The sequence below is a fragment of the Callorhinus ursinus genome, unplaced genomic scaffold (assembly GCF_003265705.2).
Source record: "Callorhinus ursinus isolate GAN/ISIS: 27379988/994484 unplaced genomic scaffold, GSC_fseal_2.0 scaffold54, whole genome shotgun sequence".
Classification (NCBI taxonomy): domain Eukaryota; kingdom Metazoa; phylum Chordata; class Mammalia; order Carnivora; family Otariidae; genus Callorhinus; species Callorhinus ursinus.
In genome coordinates this window covers 8228990-8248442 of record NW_027397116.1, presented here as the reverse complement: position 1 = coordinate 8248442, position 19453 = coordinate 8228990, and the positions used below count along the sequence as shown (strand labels likewise).

At 32.9% G+C, this 19453-nt stretch overlaps 1 protein-coding gene across 10 annotated transcripts in view; it reads left to right on the top strand.

The window, feature by feature from the left end:
• SPATA17 (spermatogenesis associated 17) overlaps positions 1-19453 on the top strand; it is a 215146-nt gene that overhangs the window by 122563 nt on the left and 73130 nt on the right. For 5 of the 10 annotated variants that reach the window (XR_003212173.2, XM_073884113.1, XM_025892282.2 and 2 more), the window contains one exon: positions 4998-5133. The exons of the other annotated variants lie outside the window; for them this stretch is intronic. Coding sequence is in view for 4 of the 5 variants with exons in the window: in XM_073884113.1 (XP_073740214.1) it covers positions 4998-5133 (136 nt within the window). In the remaining variant the exon portion in view is untranslated. The remainder of the gene's footprint in view (positions 1-4997; positions 5134-19453) is intronic. 10 annotated transcript variants of the gene reach the window in all.

Sequence of the window (19453 nt, the reverse complement as noted above, 5' to 3'; positions counted from 1 at the left end):
TACAAAAGCACTTAATTTAATGTTTGTTTAATGAATGAATATTATTAAGACAGTAGAGATCAGCGTGGACTGGAGTGGGATAATTAAGCTGCCTAGGAAAACTGGGTGTTAAGCTGGATTTTGAAAGATGAGCAGTATATGGATCAGCATATCAGGAAGAGAGGAGCATGGACAAAGGCAGAGGTAGGATGGAAAGACAGAAAGACACACAGGAGAGTGGCATCAGTGGAATGGCAGATGGGGAGTGGCAGGAGACTGAACAGATCCAAGTGCACTCTAAGAAGCCTGATAGCTGGGCTGAAGAATATAGGCTTGAATCAGTAGGCAAGAGGGTTTCATAGTTTGCAGATTTCAGTTATTTGGCAGTGAAATAAACAGACTGAAGGAAAACCTAGAATTATGAGTGACAATAATTAGACTATAAAAAAGGGGAGAATAAAAGGGAGTTATAAGAGAAAAAAGGATAAGTATAATTCATTAGTCTTCTTACTTGGAAAATAATATTAAGTATATTAATACTCAAAGTATAAAGACTTTGTATTTGCAGTGAACCCATTTTCCCTGAAGCTAATTGACTATTTTCAGTTTTTGCTTCCTGAGACCTCTACAAGTTCTTCCCTAACTGCCCACACATTCATGGAATGATGTGTTCATGAAGCCACTGTATCTCCACATTATATTTTAGAATTTCTTCCAGATCTGAATCTTTGATGAGATTCTAAAATAATAGGCTAACCCGTACCTTCTTTAATATGCTTTCCAGCTAATTGAAAAGAAATCACTGCAAGTATGAGGTAAATCTGAAAATACATTTAAAATTGTTAAAAGATAACATTTAAAAAAGTAAATGGTATTTATCTAGAAGTTTGATTATAAACTAAATTGGTTTTATAGGGTTTTCATAGCTATTTATACTTTTATAAAGCAAATCCTATTTGAGAATTAAATGAGTTCTTCCTAATTTGAAGATAAATATTTGAAAATTATTTATAAAACATTTAAATATTTTTGAACATATATGCCTATATTTGCCCATACATACATATACATGTTACTTCAGTGAAACATTATGGCTGAATGAAAGTAAAATTAACTCGTGGACAGGAAAATACTTAGTCTTTCAGCCTTGTCTCCTCAGCCATCCATTCCCTTGAGAAAGCAAATTTTGTTTAGACACAAAAGAAAAATGTACTATTAAAATGCAATTCAGAAGTGATAAAAACTGTAAGTTCAGCAGCCGGCTCACAGCACCCCCTTTGTATACTCAGGGACATTGGGGCCACATTAATTTGTGTGTGTGTGATGTCCATCCCATGTGCAAATTAGCACTGGAAGGACCATAATCTGTCTTATATGAGAGCTCTTTTCCCAAGAGCGTGTGTAATACATGCTTGTGTAATTTTGTGTAATTCAAAGCTCTGTGTTCTGTTTGTTTTTATATTTTAAATAGTATTAGAGATGTTTTCTTAGGAAAAATATTAAAAAAGAGTTTATTAATAAACATTAAAAAGGAAAAAACTTTAAAGGGGAATTGTAGAGAAGCACTAAAATTAACAAAATAATGCTGCTTTCCTTTATTATTTTTTAAACAAATTTATGAATATCATGGCAAAGAATCAAATTTTCAGTTCAGCTGAGATAATAAAAACCTTCCTTGTCTTAATTAAATGGGATAATATATGTGAAAATATTGACATACGGTTATGGGGTCAATAAATCTGTTGAACTTCAACTTTATTTTTTCAAAGCCTGAATTTCAGAATTTTCTTCTCAGCAGAATATTTCATTTTGCCGGATATATATATATAATATATATATATATATTTTTATTGCCCAGATCTCTTTCTCTAGTTTCTTTTATTTAAAACAGCATCTAACTCCAACTTCATTAGCACCATATCCTCTTTGATTATATTAATTAAAATTTTTGAGGTTTACTCCTATTTCCTTCATTAAATCTCTTTCCTCCAGATTATCTTTTGTGTTTGGATCTGTGTCTTTCTTTCATGTTGGTAGTTTCCCCAATTGGTAATCCATTCTTAGATTCATATTAAAGGAGACTCTAAAAATCAGACTAGAAATATATTTGTACGTGAGAGTCGCTTTTTGATCGACTTTTAATTAAGAATTCTTCAAATGTCAATAGTTGAAGTTGTTTCTCTGGGCCCTCCCAGTATCTTTTTGAGAAGATGCATTCATGTGAATGAAGTATTTAAGTCCAGCTGCCAGCTCACATAGATACGAGCAAGGGAAGAGTTCAATGAGTAGATACTTACATAACTAATGAATCATTGAACACTACATCAAAAACTAATGATGTACCATACAGTGGCTAACTGGACATAATAAAAAAAAATAAAATCATATATCCCATTTGGTGCCTCCCATTGGCCTGTGCCTGCTTCCCCTGAGACCAGAGCTCTCTGGTGTAAAGTTTCTGAGAAAAGGCTCTTCTCATGGATGCATGGCCTAGGAGAGGAACGTGAATATTTCTTTACTTCTTGCACAGACTTTTGATCTGTTCCCAGTTCTGTCCCTCACCCTAAACTTCTGCAATAACTGTAGCTTTTGTTCCTGAGCTTCACTGGAGTTCTGCAAAGTGGCCCTTCCCCTTTGGCCTCTCCCTCTTCTGGAACTGAGATTTCAGTTTTTTGAATCTCCTATCTGCTCCTCACTGGGCAAAAATTTGTTGGTATTTTCACCTGCTGTTTCTCCTCTCTTTTCCACTTTCTTCTTACAGGTTTATAACTTTTTTTTTTTTTTAATTTCTTTACTCTTATTTCAGAGGGTTCTGGTGAGGTATTTAAGCATTTCACCACATTACACTAAAAGTATTATCACAGTCTTAGATGTTCCGTGAAAGATTATATGGGTCTTAAAATTTTGATCTTTTATGTTGATCATGATAACACATTAAGATAATAATGCTAATGCTAATGCTAATGATGGCCATGGGAACAAGCTACTTCTACATTTACTTCTACTTTTAACACCCCCATTATTTATTGGGCATTTGCTCTTTCAGCCTCTATGTTAAGCTTTACATATACTAAATTATTCATTCCTTACAACAACCCCATGTGGAAGTAAAATCTCACAGAGGTCAAGTAACTTCTATAACGGAACAGAGGTAGCAAGGGCAAAGCTAAGATGTGAATACTGGTCTGGTTGACTCAAAAACCCCATTATTTATAACCCCTACCAAAAATGCCTTCATTATTTCGGTGAGTTAAAGAATGAAATTGAACCACTATCTTATTGTATACACAAAAATTAACTCCATATGGATTAAAGACTTTAATGGAAGACCTGAAACCATAAAACTCTTAGAAGAAAATCATAGGCAGCAAGCTCCTTGACATCAGTCTTAGTGATGATTTTTTTTTGGGTTTGACACCAAAAGCAAAGGCAACAAAAGCAAAAATAAACAAGTGGGACCACATCAAAATAAAAAGCTGCACCGCAAGGGAAACCATCAACAAAGTGAAAAGTCTACTGAATGGGAGACAATATTTGCAAATCATATATTTGTTAGGAGGTTAATATTTAAGTATATAAAGAACTCATACAATTCAATAGCAAAAGGAAAAACAGTTTAATTTTAAAATGGTTAGAGGACTTAAGACATTTTTCCAAAAAGACATACAGATGGCCAACAGGTGTATGAATAGATGCTCAACATCACTCATTATCAGGGAAATGCAAATCAAAACCACAGTGAAGTATTACCCTACTACACCTGTCTGAATGGCTAGTATCAGAAAGAAATAACAAGTGTTGACAAGGATATGGACAAAAGGAGACCCTTGTGTACTGTTGGTAGGAACGTAAATTGGTGCCGCCACTATGGAAAACAGTATGGAGGTTCCTCAAATAATTAAAACTAGAACTACCATATGATCTAGCAGTTCCTCTTATAGATATTTATTTGAAGAAAGCAAAAACACTAACTCAGAAAGACATATGCACCCCCATGTTCATTGCAACATTATTTACAACAGCCTAGATATGGGTTGAAGCAAACTACATGTCCATCACTGGATGATTAAGTAAAAATGTTGTATACAATGGAATATAATTCAGCCATAAACAAAAATCTTGCCATTTGCAACAACATGGATGGACCTCGAAGGCATTATGCCAAGTGAAATAAGTTAGACAGAGAAAGACAAATACCATAAGATCTGACTTATATGTGGAATCTTAAAAAAAAAAAAAATGCTGACAGATACAGAAAACAGATTGGTGGTTGCCAGAGACCTGGGGTGGTGGGTAGGTGAAATGGATGAGGGGAGTCAAAACGTACAAAATTCAAGTTATAAAATCAGTAAGTAATTAGGACATAATGTACAGATGGAGATGTAATGTATAATGGAGACTATAATTTATAATACTGTACTGCATATTTTAAAGTTGCTAAGAGAGTAAATCTTTAAAACTTCTCATCACAAGAAAAAAGATAACTATGTATGGTGATGGATGTTAACTAGACTTGTGATGATCATTTCACAATATATACAAATATCAAATTATGTTGTATACCTGAACCAATATAATCTTGTATGTCCATTATATTGCAATAAAAAAAAGAAAAAAACTTTGAAGAAAGCCCATTTCAATGAGAATTTCCTATACTGGGCCTCCTTTTCATTTTTGGATGCCATTTTTAAATTAACATTTTTATTTACACAGTAAATTTTGAATTATTTGGCATCATTAATTGATAAATTTATTCTTTAAAATTTTCTATATTTCCAAAATATTTGAGACTTATAAAAATTCTGTAAAAAAAGTCTTAGTATCTCCTTTTGCTGAATAAGAAGTGAAATTCATAAAAGTTAGTAACAGAGATAGTGGCAGAGGTTGAAGTGGAATCCAGGTATTCTGATTCCAAGCCATGTTTTATTTTCACTATGCTTTACTACTTCTCTAAATTCTAATGCCTTTAATCAAATGTCTACAGAAATAAAATTAACATCACTTAAATGTTCTTTCAGGTTTTTGCCATTTTCTTCCTACCATAAAAATAAAAAGTATACCCCATTAATGCATTCATCAAGCAAGTATGGTCCCAATTCCTATGGAAGTCAACACTTTAGAGATGAAAATCCTAAGAAGTGGATCTGTGACAAGGTAAGTTAATGCAACATTAAAAAATAATGTTCCTTTGGAAAGGCTAAACATATACACTGATTACAACAAATATAAATATTCTCATTACAGTTAACACCTTCATGGTTACAAAATTATTTATAGCTATTTCATGTAGAGATGACACTGCTGACTTCTCTAGGCAGTAAGAGATTTATGTTTTTGTTTTTTAGTGTTATATGTTTTTATGTGTAATGGCTCAGCTACCCAATGATCTATGGCATGCATCATGGCTTTCCCAAAGCCAACCAGGGTCAAAACTTGAATCTGTGGTTACAGAATAGCCAAGCTCTCAAGACATGGAGATCAGCGCTTGATTGCTTTCTCTCAATCTCTGTGTGTTTGTGGATAGATAGATAGTAAATAAGTAGGTAGGTAGATACATAGATGGGAATAGATAGAGATATATGTGATATGTATATATATACGATATAGAAAAGAAGAAAGCAAATATTTATTGATTCCAGAGTTACATTTGTTAGCATTTAGAGAAAATTTTCTGAATAGGGAAAACACCAAGGTGTCTTACACCAATGTAAGGTAAAGGAAAGTTCTTACTACATGTTAAGCCTACTATCTAACAGAAACTATAACTAATTACGCAGATAAAATCAAGTTGTAAGTGACACTCTGGAAAGGGGTAAAGCCACTGAGTTCCATAGGGTATACCAGAGGTATTGGTTCTATTAATAGTTTGTCAGTGAGGATTTATTCATTTACACACAGCCTCCTTCCAAAAGGATTTAAGACACATTACTAAAAGGTAAATACAGTAAAGGTTATATTTTAGAAATAAAAATAGGGGTAAATGATCTTAGATGAGAATGGTGTCTATACTCACAAAATAAAGGAAACCATTACAGCAGTGGTAAGTGATTGGAATTTCAGCTTGTGGATGGCAAAAATGAAGAGGAAAACAAAAGTTGCAGACATATCCTCATTACTCAAGAGGAGGACATATGTTAGACCCTTAAGAAAAATGGTATCTTTATTTTACCAAACTCTAAGAAAAAGACTTTTTTTATGACATTGTAAATATGGGATTACCGAGGGTTAGTCACTGGGGAGTAACACAGATACTTTAGAAAGTGCCTTTTTCTTTTCCACCTGCTAAGTCCTCTTTCTTAAAAAATGATCTAAAATACTAAACAATAATTCCACATCATAAAGAATAGGTACGGTGAGTAGTTCAATTTGGCTTACTGATTGAAAAACCTAAATACTGGTGACGATGTTATTCTTGGCATTTGTTTGTACTTGATTTGCAGCCATTCAGAATATAGGCTCAATATAATATTTAAACTATTTAATTTCATATTTTGAATGTGCATAATGTGATCTACATCTCATTTGCTATTTGACATAAACATTTTTTGCTTTTATGTCCCCTCACCATTTTATTTAATTCAAGGAAGTGTTCGTTTCTTTAAATATAAATGATTTACCTCAGGACACTAAGCTACTTCTGAGTAAATAAGATCCTTGTGCAAATGTTTCTTTCCTAGAATAATACAGTTTTCTGTATTATTTTTGGCTTTATATGACAGATTCACCTCATACATTCTAACATATTTTAGAATATGCATCTATCTTACAGAAGTAAGCAACTTCATGGAAATATAGAGACTTTTGGATACTCACTAAAGAGAAAAAGTTTATTTTGTTCTTTTGAGGAATCATGTGCCCCTCCATACTTTTAGAAGGTATACATACTTAACAAGTTAATGACAAATAGTTGCTCTTGTAGACCCCGAAAATTAAGAGATATATAGGGATTTTTTAAGTCTTTTTTTTTTTTTTTAAGATTTTATTTATTTATTTAACAGAGAGAGAGAGCACAAGCGGGGGGGCGGGGAGCGGCAGGCAGAGGGAGAAGTAAGCCCGATGCAGGACTCCATCCCAGGACTCTGGGATTATGACCTGAGCCGAAGGCAGACGCTTAACTGACTGAGCCACCCGGGGGTCCCTGGATTCTTTAAGTCTTAATAAATCATGAATCCACTTAACCCTACATAAAAGCATGTAGAAAAATACTAAATGCAAATTGAAATTCCTTTTTTCCCACCTTCCCTCCCTTCTTTCTTATTTCTTCCTACTTTCTGATCTCTTCAAATAAACGTATTAAATAAACAAATTATCTTTCTTTGTGGCTAATGTAATCCGCACGATAGAGAGGTAGCCATTTTATTGTTTATATGTTAAATCTTACAACTATTAGACATAATTTATATTTTGATTTGATGTTAAGTCATTTGGGTGAGAATTGGGTCCAATAAAAACTTAAGTTTCTTGATTACTGAAGTTAGAGGCCACAATTTATTCATTATTAGTGGAGTCAGGATAGTTTTAGGTAGGCTAGAGTTATTAAGGTCAAAATATTGAAGAAGAAAGGCTGACCTGGTTTTATGCTTCTTTTGTGGGAAGATGGACTGTTTACAAACATTTAAATTATACATAACATTTAGGTGAAAGCAATAAATTGATTTCAGCCAAGAAACAGCTCAATTAAATATAGTTGGTTCCTGTTCTCTACCTTTTCCATCATGTTTTAAGATTATCTACATGGAGAATTTCCTTTTTTTCTATCATCTATAAGCCTGGAGGTTATAATTTTCAAATCATTTGTTACACAGTGATAAAGGGTATCAGTTGAGAGAAAATCAAATGTTAGATACTCTTTCTCTGATCACATTCACATTAACTCAATTAAATATCAAATATTGTTTAAATATTTTTGTTTTATTTTTAATGCTACTGACTCGAAGAACACTGTACAAAGACATCAGAAAGTCAACAAAGGGAGAGCCAATAGTACAGTTTTTTCTTCATAGTATGAAAATCAGTAATGAAAAATAACATATATCATTTTTCTTAAAAGCATGGACATCTGTAATAAAAATGTAATAAAACATATCATATTTCTTTTTTATGTAATTAGTGATGATAACTTTTAATCAAGTTAAGTTATATCTTTTTTAAAATTTTTTATTGAAATTCAATTTAGTTAACATATACTATATTATTAGTTTCAGAGGTAGAGGTCAGTAATTCATCAGTTGCATATGACACCCAGTGTTCATTGCATCAAGTGCCCTCCTTAATGTCCATCACCCAGTTACCCACCCCGCTACCCACTTCCTGTGCAGCAACCCTCAGTTTGTTTCCTGGAGTTAAGAGTCTCTTATGGTTTGCCTCCCTCTCTGTTTTCATTTCATTTTATTTTTCTTTCCCTTCCTTACTCACATTTCTTTAATCTATTCGCAAAATGCCCCAAGTTGTTAGATTCAAGGCCTGTGTCTTAAATGGTAAAACTTTTTAAGTTCAGGTAAATAATTTGTGTTTATAAACTCTTTACTGTGCTGATATCAATATTTAAAATAGAAGTGAAATTCAGTAAGGAGCATATACCAGTCATTCACTATTAATTTAATCTATTTGGGTAAATTTAAATGAGTTGGACGATACAAAAATTCAGTATACTAAAAACATCCTTTTGGTTGTCAAAACATTCACATATGTTCATATTTACTGAAGCAGAAATAATAGTCAAAGGCCTTTATCTGAATTGGAATGAGTTCTCATATGCATTTTAGACAACTGATTTTAATGGAACTATTTCGTGTTTTCCCACGTTTGCAGAATTCAGGAAGAGACTTTAAGATGGTTCATGTTGCTAGAGCCTTTCTTCATCTGCCTTATTGTAGGTGAATTACAACATTAGGGCAGCCCTTTCTTGTTATTTTCACATGCATTTTGGTCCTAAACAGGATTTCATAAGCCACAAAGCATAAAAATATCTAGTACTCCAAAGAATTAATTTAGAGAACCTAAGCATATTGCACAGAACATAAAGTTGACCTTTACCGTCTACGGCTTTTGGAATGGAGTGGGATGTGGAGCACATCATAGATTTAATGTGGCACATCGCTGTCTGCAGAAGCTTGGGTGGGACTGGGACTGCTTGCCCATGGCACCCGGTGATTGAATCTGCTGTCACCAGCATCCTGATAATAATGAACATTCAGCTTAACGACCGTGATTATGATTATCATAATTGATGTGCAAGTGCAGTGTGTGGGGATCATTACAGCTGAACTGTACAGCAGAGAAACATGCCTCAGTTATGGATAATTTTACTTTTATGCATTGATTGGGATAAAATATGCCTTTCTATTTAAACAGACCAGCTTCATATGATTTTAAGAATCTTTCTGTACATGTTGATTGATGATTATGCACTTGCTGAAAAACAGCCCCTTACAGTTGTTTGTTTTGTGTTGTTTCGTTTCATTAGTAAATGTAAACAATTAAATAATTAGGTGTAATTGAGGGAAAATATTTTGCTTATGAGGATGGCCTTCAATAATCAAGTATTCAGTTTAAGTGTTTTTTTTTTTTTCTCTCTTTCTCTCTCACAGTATACCAGGGACTGAAATTCTTCCATTTTTTTTTCCTATGATTACCCTTGTACCAGTCTTCTTGAGGTCACTAGGCTTCAGGGAAAATAATGTTTAAATAATTTTTATTATAGATCTCTAGATGTATTTGCATATGTGTATATTTATATATACTCTATTACGTACTTTAGAAAACTGAATGGAGCCAAATATTATTTATCAAAATAATATTAAACCTATAGAATAATGTTAAGATATGTATATTTGCACTACCTTTGCTTTTTAACCACCACCTTGTTTCTGATAGATTTATTATATTGTGTAGTAATTTTCAGTTATACTTTTACAAAGGATTTCTGATTTGAATTTTAACTTGTGGATGAAAATAATATGTGCAGTGATGTATCCAAGATTTTCAGTAGATTAGATCTGACTGTATTAGTTTATGATTATTAACCTAAGGGCTTAATTTGCATTTGAGTCTAAAATATTACATTTGAGTGATGAACAAACATAATGGAACATATTTCATAAAGCCTGCTAAGCCATTAAAAAAAAACTTCTATTTTGTAACTGCAGTCAAGTCTCAGATTGAGAGGTCTCTCCACCAGATTATTAATAACTGTAGAGCGCTAAAGAGACTATGGCAAACATTTCCTTCTGAGATCTGTAAGATTTCCATCACCCCTGGTAAGGTGCTCACTCTAGATGTGCAGCTCTAGGTGTAGCACAGAGTCTTTGACAGCCAGAGGTTTAAGAGCTTGTCTATAAAATTGTCCTTTTGGAAGTTTTTGGTCCCAATATGATTCTTGAACTTTATTAAGAGTTCCTCTTTAAGTTTGCCTCTAAAAATTCAACATATGCCAGTCTTCTCTGCATAATTACTAATCTAAGATAACAAGAATTAAATTCTTCATCTGACAAAAATCTTGGAATATGTTATCTGTACTTCTCTGTAATTAAACTCTTAACCTTAATTTAAGGAAAAAAAACGTTAAATGCCTCAATTTATTTTGTTGTAGTTGTTGTTGGAAACTGAGTTAACATATCAGCAAAAACTTTAGGCTTCTAGACCTTTTGCCCTCATTCCTAGTTATAGGATCATAACTTTAATTTATTTCTGTGACCCCCCCGGTGATGTCTTTATCTGACTTGGCAAAAGAGGAGATTTCCCAGAATCAAGAGCCCCAAAATGACTAGAAATATAGCTAGTAAATATTCTTAATGTCTTAGAAAGAGGCTGACTTTGATCTTAGAAATCATGGAAGTGTTTGAAGCATTATATGAACATGAGAGTTAACATTAACAGTACTTACTCAAGTGTCATTTGGCTATGTCTGCAGGTTTGGCATGAAGAAGTCAAGGGGATATTTGTTTGTCCTTCTGGTGGGCCCCTATCAAACCACACTAAATAATAATGTTTGAGCGTTTCCACTGCAATGAACATTCTTACACATACATCTTTGCCCTAATGAATTCCCAAAAGTGAAATTTCTTATTTTTAAGATTTATTTATTTATTTTGGAGAGAGAGAGAGAGAGAGCACACAAGTGCACATGCACAAGAGAGGAGTAGAGGGAGAGAGAGAGAATCTCAAGCAGACTCCCCGCTGAGCATGGAGCCCCACATGGGGCTCGATCCCAGGACCCTGAGATCATGCCCTGAGCCAAAATCAGGAGTCGGCCATTTAACCAACTGAGTGACCCAGGCAATCTGGAAAGTGAAATTTCTGAATCAGGGCTGTGATGGTTGCTTTTATGTGTCAGTTTGACTAGGCATTAGTACCATTATTTAATCAAACAGTAATCTAAGTGATGCTATGAAGGTATTTTGCAGATGTGGTTAATATCTACCATAAGTTGACTGTAAGCAAAGCAGATTACCCTCAGTAGTGTAGGTGGGTCTGATCCAATCAGTTGAAAGCCTTAAGAGCAAAAACTGAGGTTTCTTGGAAAAGAAATCCTGCCGCAAGCCTATAATATTAATTCCTGCCTGCATTTTTAGCCTGCCAGGTTACCTTGCAGATTTGGACTCGCCTGTCTCCATAACTGCATAGTCCAATTCCTTAAAAAACTCTTGTCTGATTGTCTATTTATCTGTCATCTTTCATCATTAGTTCTCTTTCCCTGGAGAACCATGACTGATATAGAGGGCTAGCACATTAATTTTTTTTCTAATTTTTTGGATTTTTCCAGGTTTATAGAGATATAATTGATGTATAATATTGTTTTAGGTTAAGGTGTACAATATAATGATTTGATACACATATACCTTATTAAATGATTACCACAACAGGATTAGTTAATACATCTGTTAGTTCATAAAATTACCTTTCTATGTGTGTATGTGTGTGGTGAGAACATTTAAAATACACACTCTTAGCAATGTTGGTTTTTCAGAGCTTTTTTATCTTATAACTGAAATTTTCTCCCTTTGAACCAATATCTCTTCATTCCCTCCCACCCCCAGTCCCTGGGTATTAATCTACTGTTTCTATGAGTTTGACTATTTTATAATATAATAATATATAATATATATTATATAAAAATATATATAATATAATATATAATATATAATATAATATTATAATATAATATTTGTCTTTCTCTGACTTATTTTACTTAGTAAATGCCCTCAAGTTTCATCCCTGTTGTCTCAAATGGCAGAATTTCCTTTTTTATTGCTGAATAATATTCCTGTGTGTGGCGGGGGGGTGTGTTACATTATCACATTCTCTTTATCCATTCATCCATCAGTGGACACTTAGGTTAGTTCCATGTCTTGAGTATTGTGAGTTAACTGCAATGAACACGAGGGTGTATATATCTTTGAGATAGTGATTTCCTTTCCTTTAGCTGTATGTCCAGAAGTGGGATTGCTGGGCCATACAGTTCTGTTTTTAATTTTTTGAGGAACTTCATACTGTTTTCCATAATGGCTATAGCAATTTGCATTCCCACAAACAATACATAAGGATTCCCTTTTCTCTATGTCCTCACCAACACTTATCCCTTATCTTTTTGATAATAGGCTAGTGCATTATTATAGCTTTTGTTATATATTGTCAAACTGCCCTAAAGAAAATGTATAGTTCTAGAAGAGTGGCAGTAAATTTGTAGAGATGTGAATTAATTTTAGAATTGTTAAGAATACAAATAGTGTTAAAATTGAAAATGAATTAGATGTGGTAAAGTAAGAAAAAAGGAAGTTTGCTGATTACTCCTAAGTTTCTGCAAGGGACAAACTGAATTTATAGTGATACTATTCACTGAGATTGGGAAAAGAAAAGGATCAGAATTTTGGGGGCAATTGCAGGGAAGAAATCTTGAGCTCAATCTTATATATGTTTGAGATTGAGATGACTTTGATTCGTCCAAGTAGAGATGTTAAATAAATAGCTAAATATCTATGTTTGTTGCTTGAAACAACTTGGACCAGAGTCACAAAACTGAGTGTATTTCATTCATAAATTAAATTTTGTATATTCAGTTCCTAAATAATAATTGAAATCCTGACAGTGAATGAAATAGCCTAAAATAAAGCATAGGATAATAAGAGGGGAACTAGAAGTTTTGAGGAATGCCAACATTTAATAACCATTTTGGAGTTGGATGAGCTGTAAAGGAGGTAGATAAATGTGAAGAAAACCAAAAGAATATGCTTATCAAAGAAGTCAAGGAAAGGTAATGCAGTAAGAAAGGAGTGATGAGCCATGGCAAATGATACTGTGAAGTTAAAGAAGGTGAGGACTGAAAAAGCCCACTAGATTTAGCAAAATCAAAGTCATTGGTTACTTAACAAGAGCTGATTCAGTGACAATATGGGGAACCAAGCCAGACTGGAATAGTTTGAAGAGGGAGTAAAAAAACAGTGGGGGGTGGGAAGGATGGGGGGAAAGGAGAGATCGATCAAGTTAGATAGTAATTTGAATAAATTTGGCTGGAAAGGGAGAAGAGAGATTGGTAGAGCAAGGGCTATAGGGAGAGATATAGTGAAGTATCCTTTTTTTTTTAAAGATGGAAGAAGTCTAACATGAATAAATTTTACTTTGCTGTGTGGATATTATTATTTAACCAATTTCCTATGATTTATATTAATTTGTCTTTTAAATTAGTGTTTTTGAATTTTTATATTTAGAAACAATGCTAAGGGCCAGTACTCCTGCAGCTCAACCTTTGCCCACAAATATGTTTAAAGCACTTGTTCTCTGCCAGAGGTGATTTTGCAGTTTGGGCAATGTATAAACACACTTTTGGCTATCACAACTGGGTAGAAGTAGGTGGGGGTCAGTGCTACAGGCATCTAGCACCCACCTTCGGCTTTGGGTTGCTAAATTTCCTATAATGCACAAACCAGCTCCCCACAACAAAGAATTATTTGCCTAAAATGTCAGTAGTGCCACTGTTGAGAAATCTTGGGTTAAAGAGTATGCATGTTTTTAAGACTTTTGATTCATCTTCCCAAATGTCTAAACAGAAAGGATGAACTAATTTACATGGCCAACTGGCAATTTATGTGAATTTCCATTTCCCTGCATCTCATCAACTCTATTATTTTATCATCATTAATTTTATTTTATTTTTTTGCTTGTGAACTTTTGTTCCTTGCAACTTTATATATGGGAATTCTTTGATCCCTGATTTAAGGTACGTTTCTTCAGAAAAGGTTGTTGTTTGTTTCTGCCAAGAGCTTAATGGAAAAAATAAATTTCGATTTGACATCCAAACCTCTGCGAGTTCAAGTTCATTGTTAGGAACTCTCAGGAAAGACTTTTTTTTTTTTCTCTCCACTTAACCCAGAGCCAAGAGTGAGACAGGGACATATGTCAAAGTCTCCCTAAAAGGGTCTTTTTCTTTTTCTAGTTCACCTACTAGGAATGTTATTTTGTTAGGAGTGCTGGATTCATACAGAGATCTCCAGTATAACTCCCACACTCTGCTGCAGCCCAGTTGTCAATTTCTTGACCATGTACCATGTTATGCCCAGACACTAGGACTATAAATAAATATATATCTTGGAACAAACACAACTGTTTAGGCCTCACTAGATTTGCTTTTTTTTTTTTTTTGTCGATTCTTTCTTCCGAAGAATCCCCTTATTTTTTTCCAGGTCATCTGTGCATTGAAAAGATCTTAAAATCTTGTATCCAGAAATTTTAAGTGAAAGAAGCTTCCTGAACGTCTAGTTTGTTATAGTGCCAGAGATTAAAGTACTGACACCTTCTCTATCTCAAATGTTGGAATAACTTTTGCTAGGTAACAAACTGTCTATTAATTTTGTACAGTTACTTTAGAGGGGAATGGTTTGCACCTAAGATACACTTCATAAGTGTATCTTAGGTGCAAACCATGTGAAGTTTTTCTAAATATTAAATGATCACTTAAGTTTCTCTTGCTACTTTTAATATACTATAAAATGATTTAAAATTTATTCTTGTATAAGGATGATTCGGTTTTACACTTTTCACAAATAGTTCCTGAGTTTCCTCGATACTATTTACTCTATTGTTTCTTATGGTTAGCAATTCTATTATTTTTATTATTCACTTCACTTAGTTACTGTTTTATTTACTTTGGGATTTTTGTAGACTTTATATTACTTTATATTAACTCTTTTATTATATGCACCAGACTTACAGTTTTATATATTTTAAAAAAATGATCTCAATTATGTGTCAAGTAGATACAGAATGTCAGAATATTATTTATAAATATGATGGTACAATGAATTCTCCACCTGACTTAGAGAAAAAACATTCCTGTTTTTCTGAAGTCTTATGTGGCACTCTTAACGATTCTATCCTTTCTGTTGCTAACTAGAAGTATCTACTATCCTGAATTTTTAGTAATGTCTTTGCTTTTGTCTATACTTTATTACACATATTTATATTCCCAAGCAGTAGTTAATTTTACATAATTAGGCACTTTATATAAATGTTTTTATAAGTGTGTGAATTATACCATGTGTTTTTTTAACAACTTGCTATACAAGATACTCACTGCATCTAGCTGCATTTCATTTTCACTAATGTAACGTATTTCACACATGAATTTGCCACAATTTATCCATTTTACTGGAGATGAATGTGGCTTTTTTGGTAGCCTTTTTGCTCTAATAAACCATGCTCATCTGAATGTTATATTGGTTCTTTTACATACCTTTTGGTTCCTATATGAAAGAAAGGTATTGCTGATTGTATATGTACATCCTTAAATTTGTTCATAAGAACATATTTTTCCAAATGTTTTACAAATTGGATATACAGCAGGGATATTCAGTATTCCTGCCAACATGTATTATTGTTAACTTTAACATTTTTTTGCCATTATCAGATAGGTGTAACATGGTAGTTAATTAGCATTTTCTTGATTTTAAAGAAGTTCTGCTTTTTTTCTGTAAGAGCACACTATGTCTCTCAATAAAAATTAGAATTTTTTTTCACATAGATTCTTCACATTTGTTACCAGGTTTATTCCTAAACAAATAATATTTTATTGTTATTGTGAAAAAGTTCTTTTCTCATTTATTTTCTAACTTGCTCTTGTTATATAGTCATTTTTGTTGTGCGTATGTGTTTTTGTTAGTGTATTAGTTTATTCAGGTTGCCATAAAGTACCACAGACTGGGTGGCTTAAACAGCAGATATTTACTTTCTCGCAGTTCTGGAGCTGGAAGAGCCAGGATCAAGGCGCTGTCAGGGTTGGTTTCTGGTGAGGACTCTAGCTTGTAGACAGCTGCCTTCTTGCTGCTGTGTGCTCACATGGCCTCTTCTCTGGGCATGCGTGAAGAGAGAGAGAGAGAGAGGAAGAGAGAGAGAGAGAGAGAGAGAGTGAGATTGGTAGAGAAATGAATCTCTTCCCTTCTTGTGCCACCAGTCCTATGGATTACATTCTGGAGTCAGAATCTCTCATTTCAAATTACTACTACTTGCTTTTGAGCAAGTTATTTGAATTCTCTGTATCTGTTTTCTCATCTGTGGAAAGGGAAAATCTTTTACCCTTTACAGTTTGCTTTGATGACAGAATTAGGGAATCGTATAAGTGATTTGGACTACTCAACATGGTAAACACCATACATTTTAGTTATTATTATATATATGACGCTTTTGGCTTCTTTTCCTATTCTATTTTTCCATTAGTATATTTTGATTGCTAATGTTGTAATGATATCCTAAATCTCTGTTGTTCTCTGTATCATTTAAAATTTCTCCATCATTAGTCCCATTTTCATGTGTTAACATTATAAAAGCTATTTCGAAAGTAATAATAAAATAACATTAATAAATTGACCAAGTCCTAGATGATTAAAAGATTAATTTGCCTTGTATTAATATGTGTATTTTCCATACTATATATATTTCATGTTTTACTATTACAAAAATTAAATATTGACATGTAAATATATTAGATGTTTAACTTGTGCTACTTCTAGGACAAATATGTGACAGCTTGCTATCAAGCTGAATTTTTACTTATACATAACATTTCCTATACTTTTGTATCTTCAGTTGATTTTTATGTCGGAATATAAAAAGCAGTACTTTAAAAATCATTTTTGGTAAATTTCCAAGTTGGTACTTAATATTGTTTTTAACCCTTACAAAAAAGAAAAGGAAACCAGCAGTGATACAGATCATAAAAATAAAGGACAAGTCAAACACTTCTTTTCATTTTATGTTAGCTTATTGTTCCATATCACTTTATATAATGTGCAGACAAGTTCAGAATTCCACTTAATCTGTTTCATACACTGGGCTTCTTACTTGAGAATTCATTTAATGAAACTATAAAAATTATTGTTGTGAATTTAATTTCTTTTAACATACTTAACGCAGTATTTTCCAAATTATGCCTGATCCGATATATTTTCTCCCAAACATGTTATTCACAGTTATTTAACTAAATCTTCCTAGTCTAAAAGGATGCTGGAAGACATACTACCCGACTGATTTTGAGAATTCTGTAGTTAGTAACTTCCGTTATACTGGTGGCATATTGAAAATAGTGTCATTAACTCTGGATTAATCTACAAGCTATTTTTTAGGTGGCTATTATAAGGTTATCAACTCAGGGAAAAACTTAAATATGCTAGCATATTCAAAGGGTAACAAATGTGAAATATCAGATGATTAAAAAGTGGTAACTTGCCAGTCTGGACAGCAACTGACTTTAAGGATATTTACTAAATAATATTAAGGTACAAAAATAGTGAAAATATTTCATGCTGTTGCTGGAAAGATACAAGTGTTGACCTTACTTTTTTATTAAATCTATTCCAAGAGCTATTTGCAAAGATTTTGCTCACAATTGGAATATTTAATAAAATCTAATTTTCTTCCTCTGTAATTCCTCAGTTGGAAAATGTGGTCCCTTGATGATGATCTAAGGCTTTGAAGAATAAATAGATTTCGAAGAGAAAATTAGATGGTACTTATTATGCTGTCTAACTAGCAATGCATTGTCATTTGTCTGTTGTATTATAAATGTCTTGCTTTCCTTACCTTCTTCATTTAATCATGTAACTTGCCTGTAAGCAACATTAGAAAAAAAGTTGCTCTATTACTCCTTCAGCTGTTTTTTGTCTTTGCTTATCCCAGAGACAGCTCACACTTATGCCCAAGACAGAACACTTAGGGTACTCCCCGACCCCTGTTGTCTTCTGAATCCCTTCCACCTGCACCCTCACTTGTGCCAAATCCTAGGGAGACAAACTACTTTCCTCCCTCTCCCACGTGAAGTTCTGTATGACTGGCAAGTATAGTATTTTAAAAATTAAACCTTAATATAAAAACCCCATTCTAGGCCAAAATTAAATTTTCTCATGGTAAATATCATTTCTGTGCATTTATTCAATGTTTTATTATACATTTTTCAGAGTATTTTTTGTTAATGCATCTAATTATTTGTCATTGGAAGACTGAGCCTGTCTGCCCAAATTTCTTTACAGCTTACCAGCCTGATGCCATATATCAGGATGACATTTATTATAGCAATAATGAATGGCAAATAGCATTTGCCATATACTTTTTTCCTTCACTTTTATGTCATGCTTGTATTAAGAAAATTACTTCCATTTTATTTGTCAACATTTTCAGTAGAAATTCATTTATATTGCTAACACCTATAAACCATTAAAAAAAAGGCTAAAGCATTTTCTTCAAAATACTATTTTTAAAAGAAATACATGGAATTTGAAACCATACTGTTTGAATCTGAAGCTTTGCTTACTTTATCTCTGATTTTTGAGACATGCATATTGTTTTTCTAATTGAATTCAGAAATCATCTGTCATTTTAGTTTTGACATGTAATATACATAAATAATGTCCAAAAGATAGAAGCAATCTAATTTGCAAGTATTAATGTACTTTCTAATTCTAATAGCATTAATTGAGGAGTTATAAAATACTATATATGTAAAGTGTATGTTTTGTTTTTAAAGTATGTTTCCATATTTGTGGCTAGCATTTCCTAAATATCAAGGTAGAGTGAAAATTCTAAAAATATATCAGAAAAAAAAAAGATGATAGAATGTATTAGATATATTCACGGGTAATATATACTTTTTCTTTTTACCCCAAAACATTACTGATAAAATTTCCTTGCTTTAACTTTGACTCTCATCTTACTTATCTATAATAGACATAAATGCTTACATTATAAAAGGGTCTCAAGTTGCATGAATCTGTCAGATTGGGAGATTTTCAGGTATCAAATGTTAAGTATTTGGTATTCTATGAAGAAATTCATCTCAGAATATAGCTACTAGGTTAGTATAAAGTTATGGCTTAGTAGCATTAAAATAATCAATGGTAGCTTTAAGGTTGATTTTTGATACCATGGTAACATAAAAATAAAGTTCACTTTCAAAGAAACTTCTTTCTAAAGTACAATATGACTTATGATA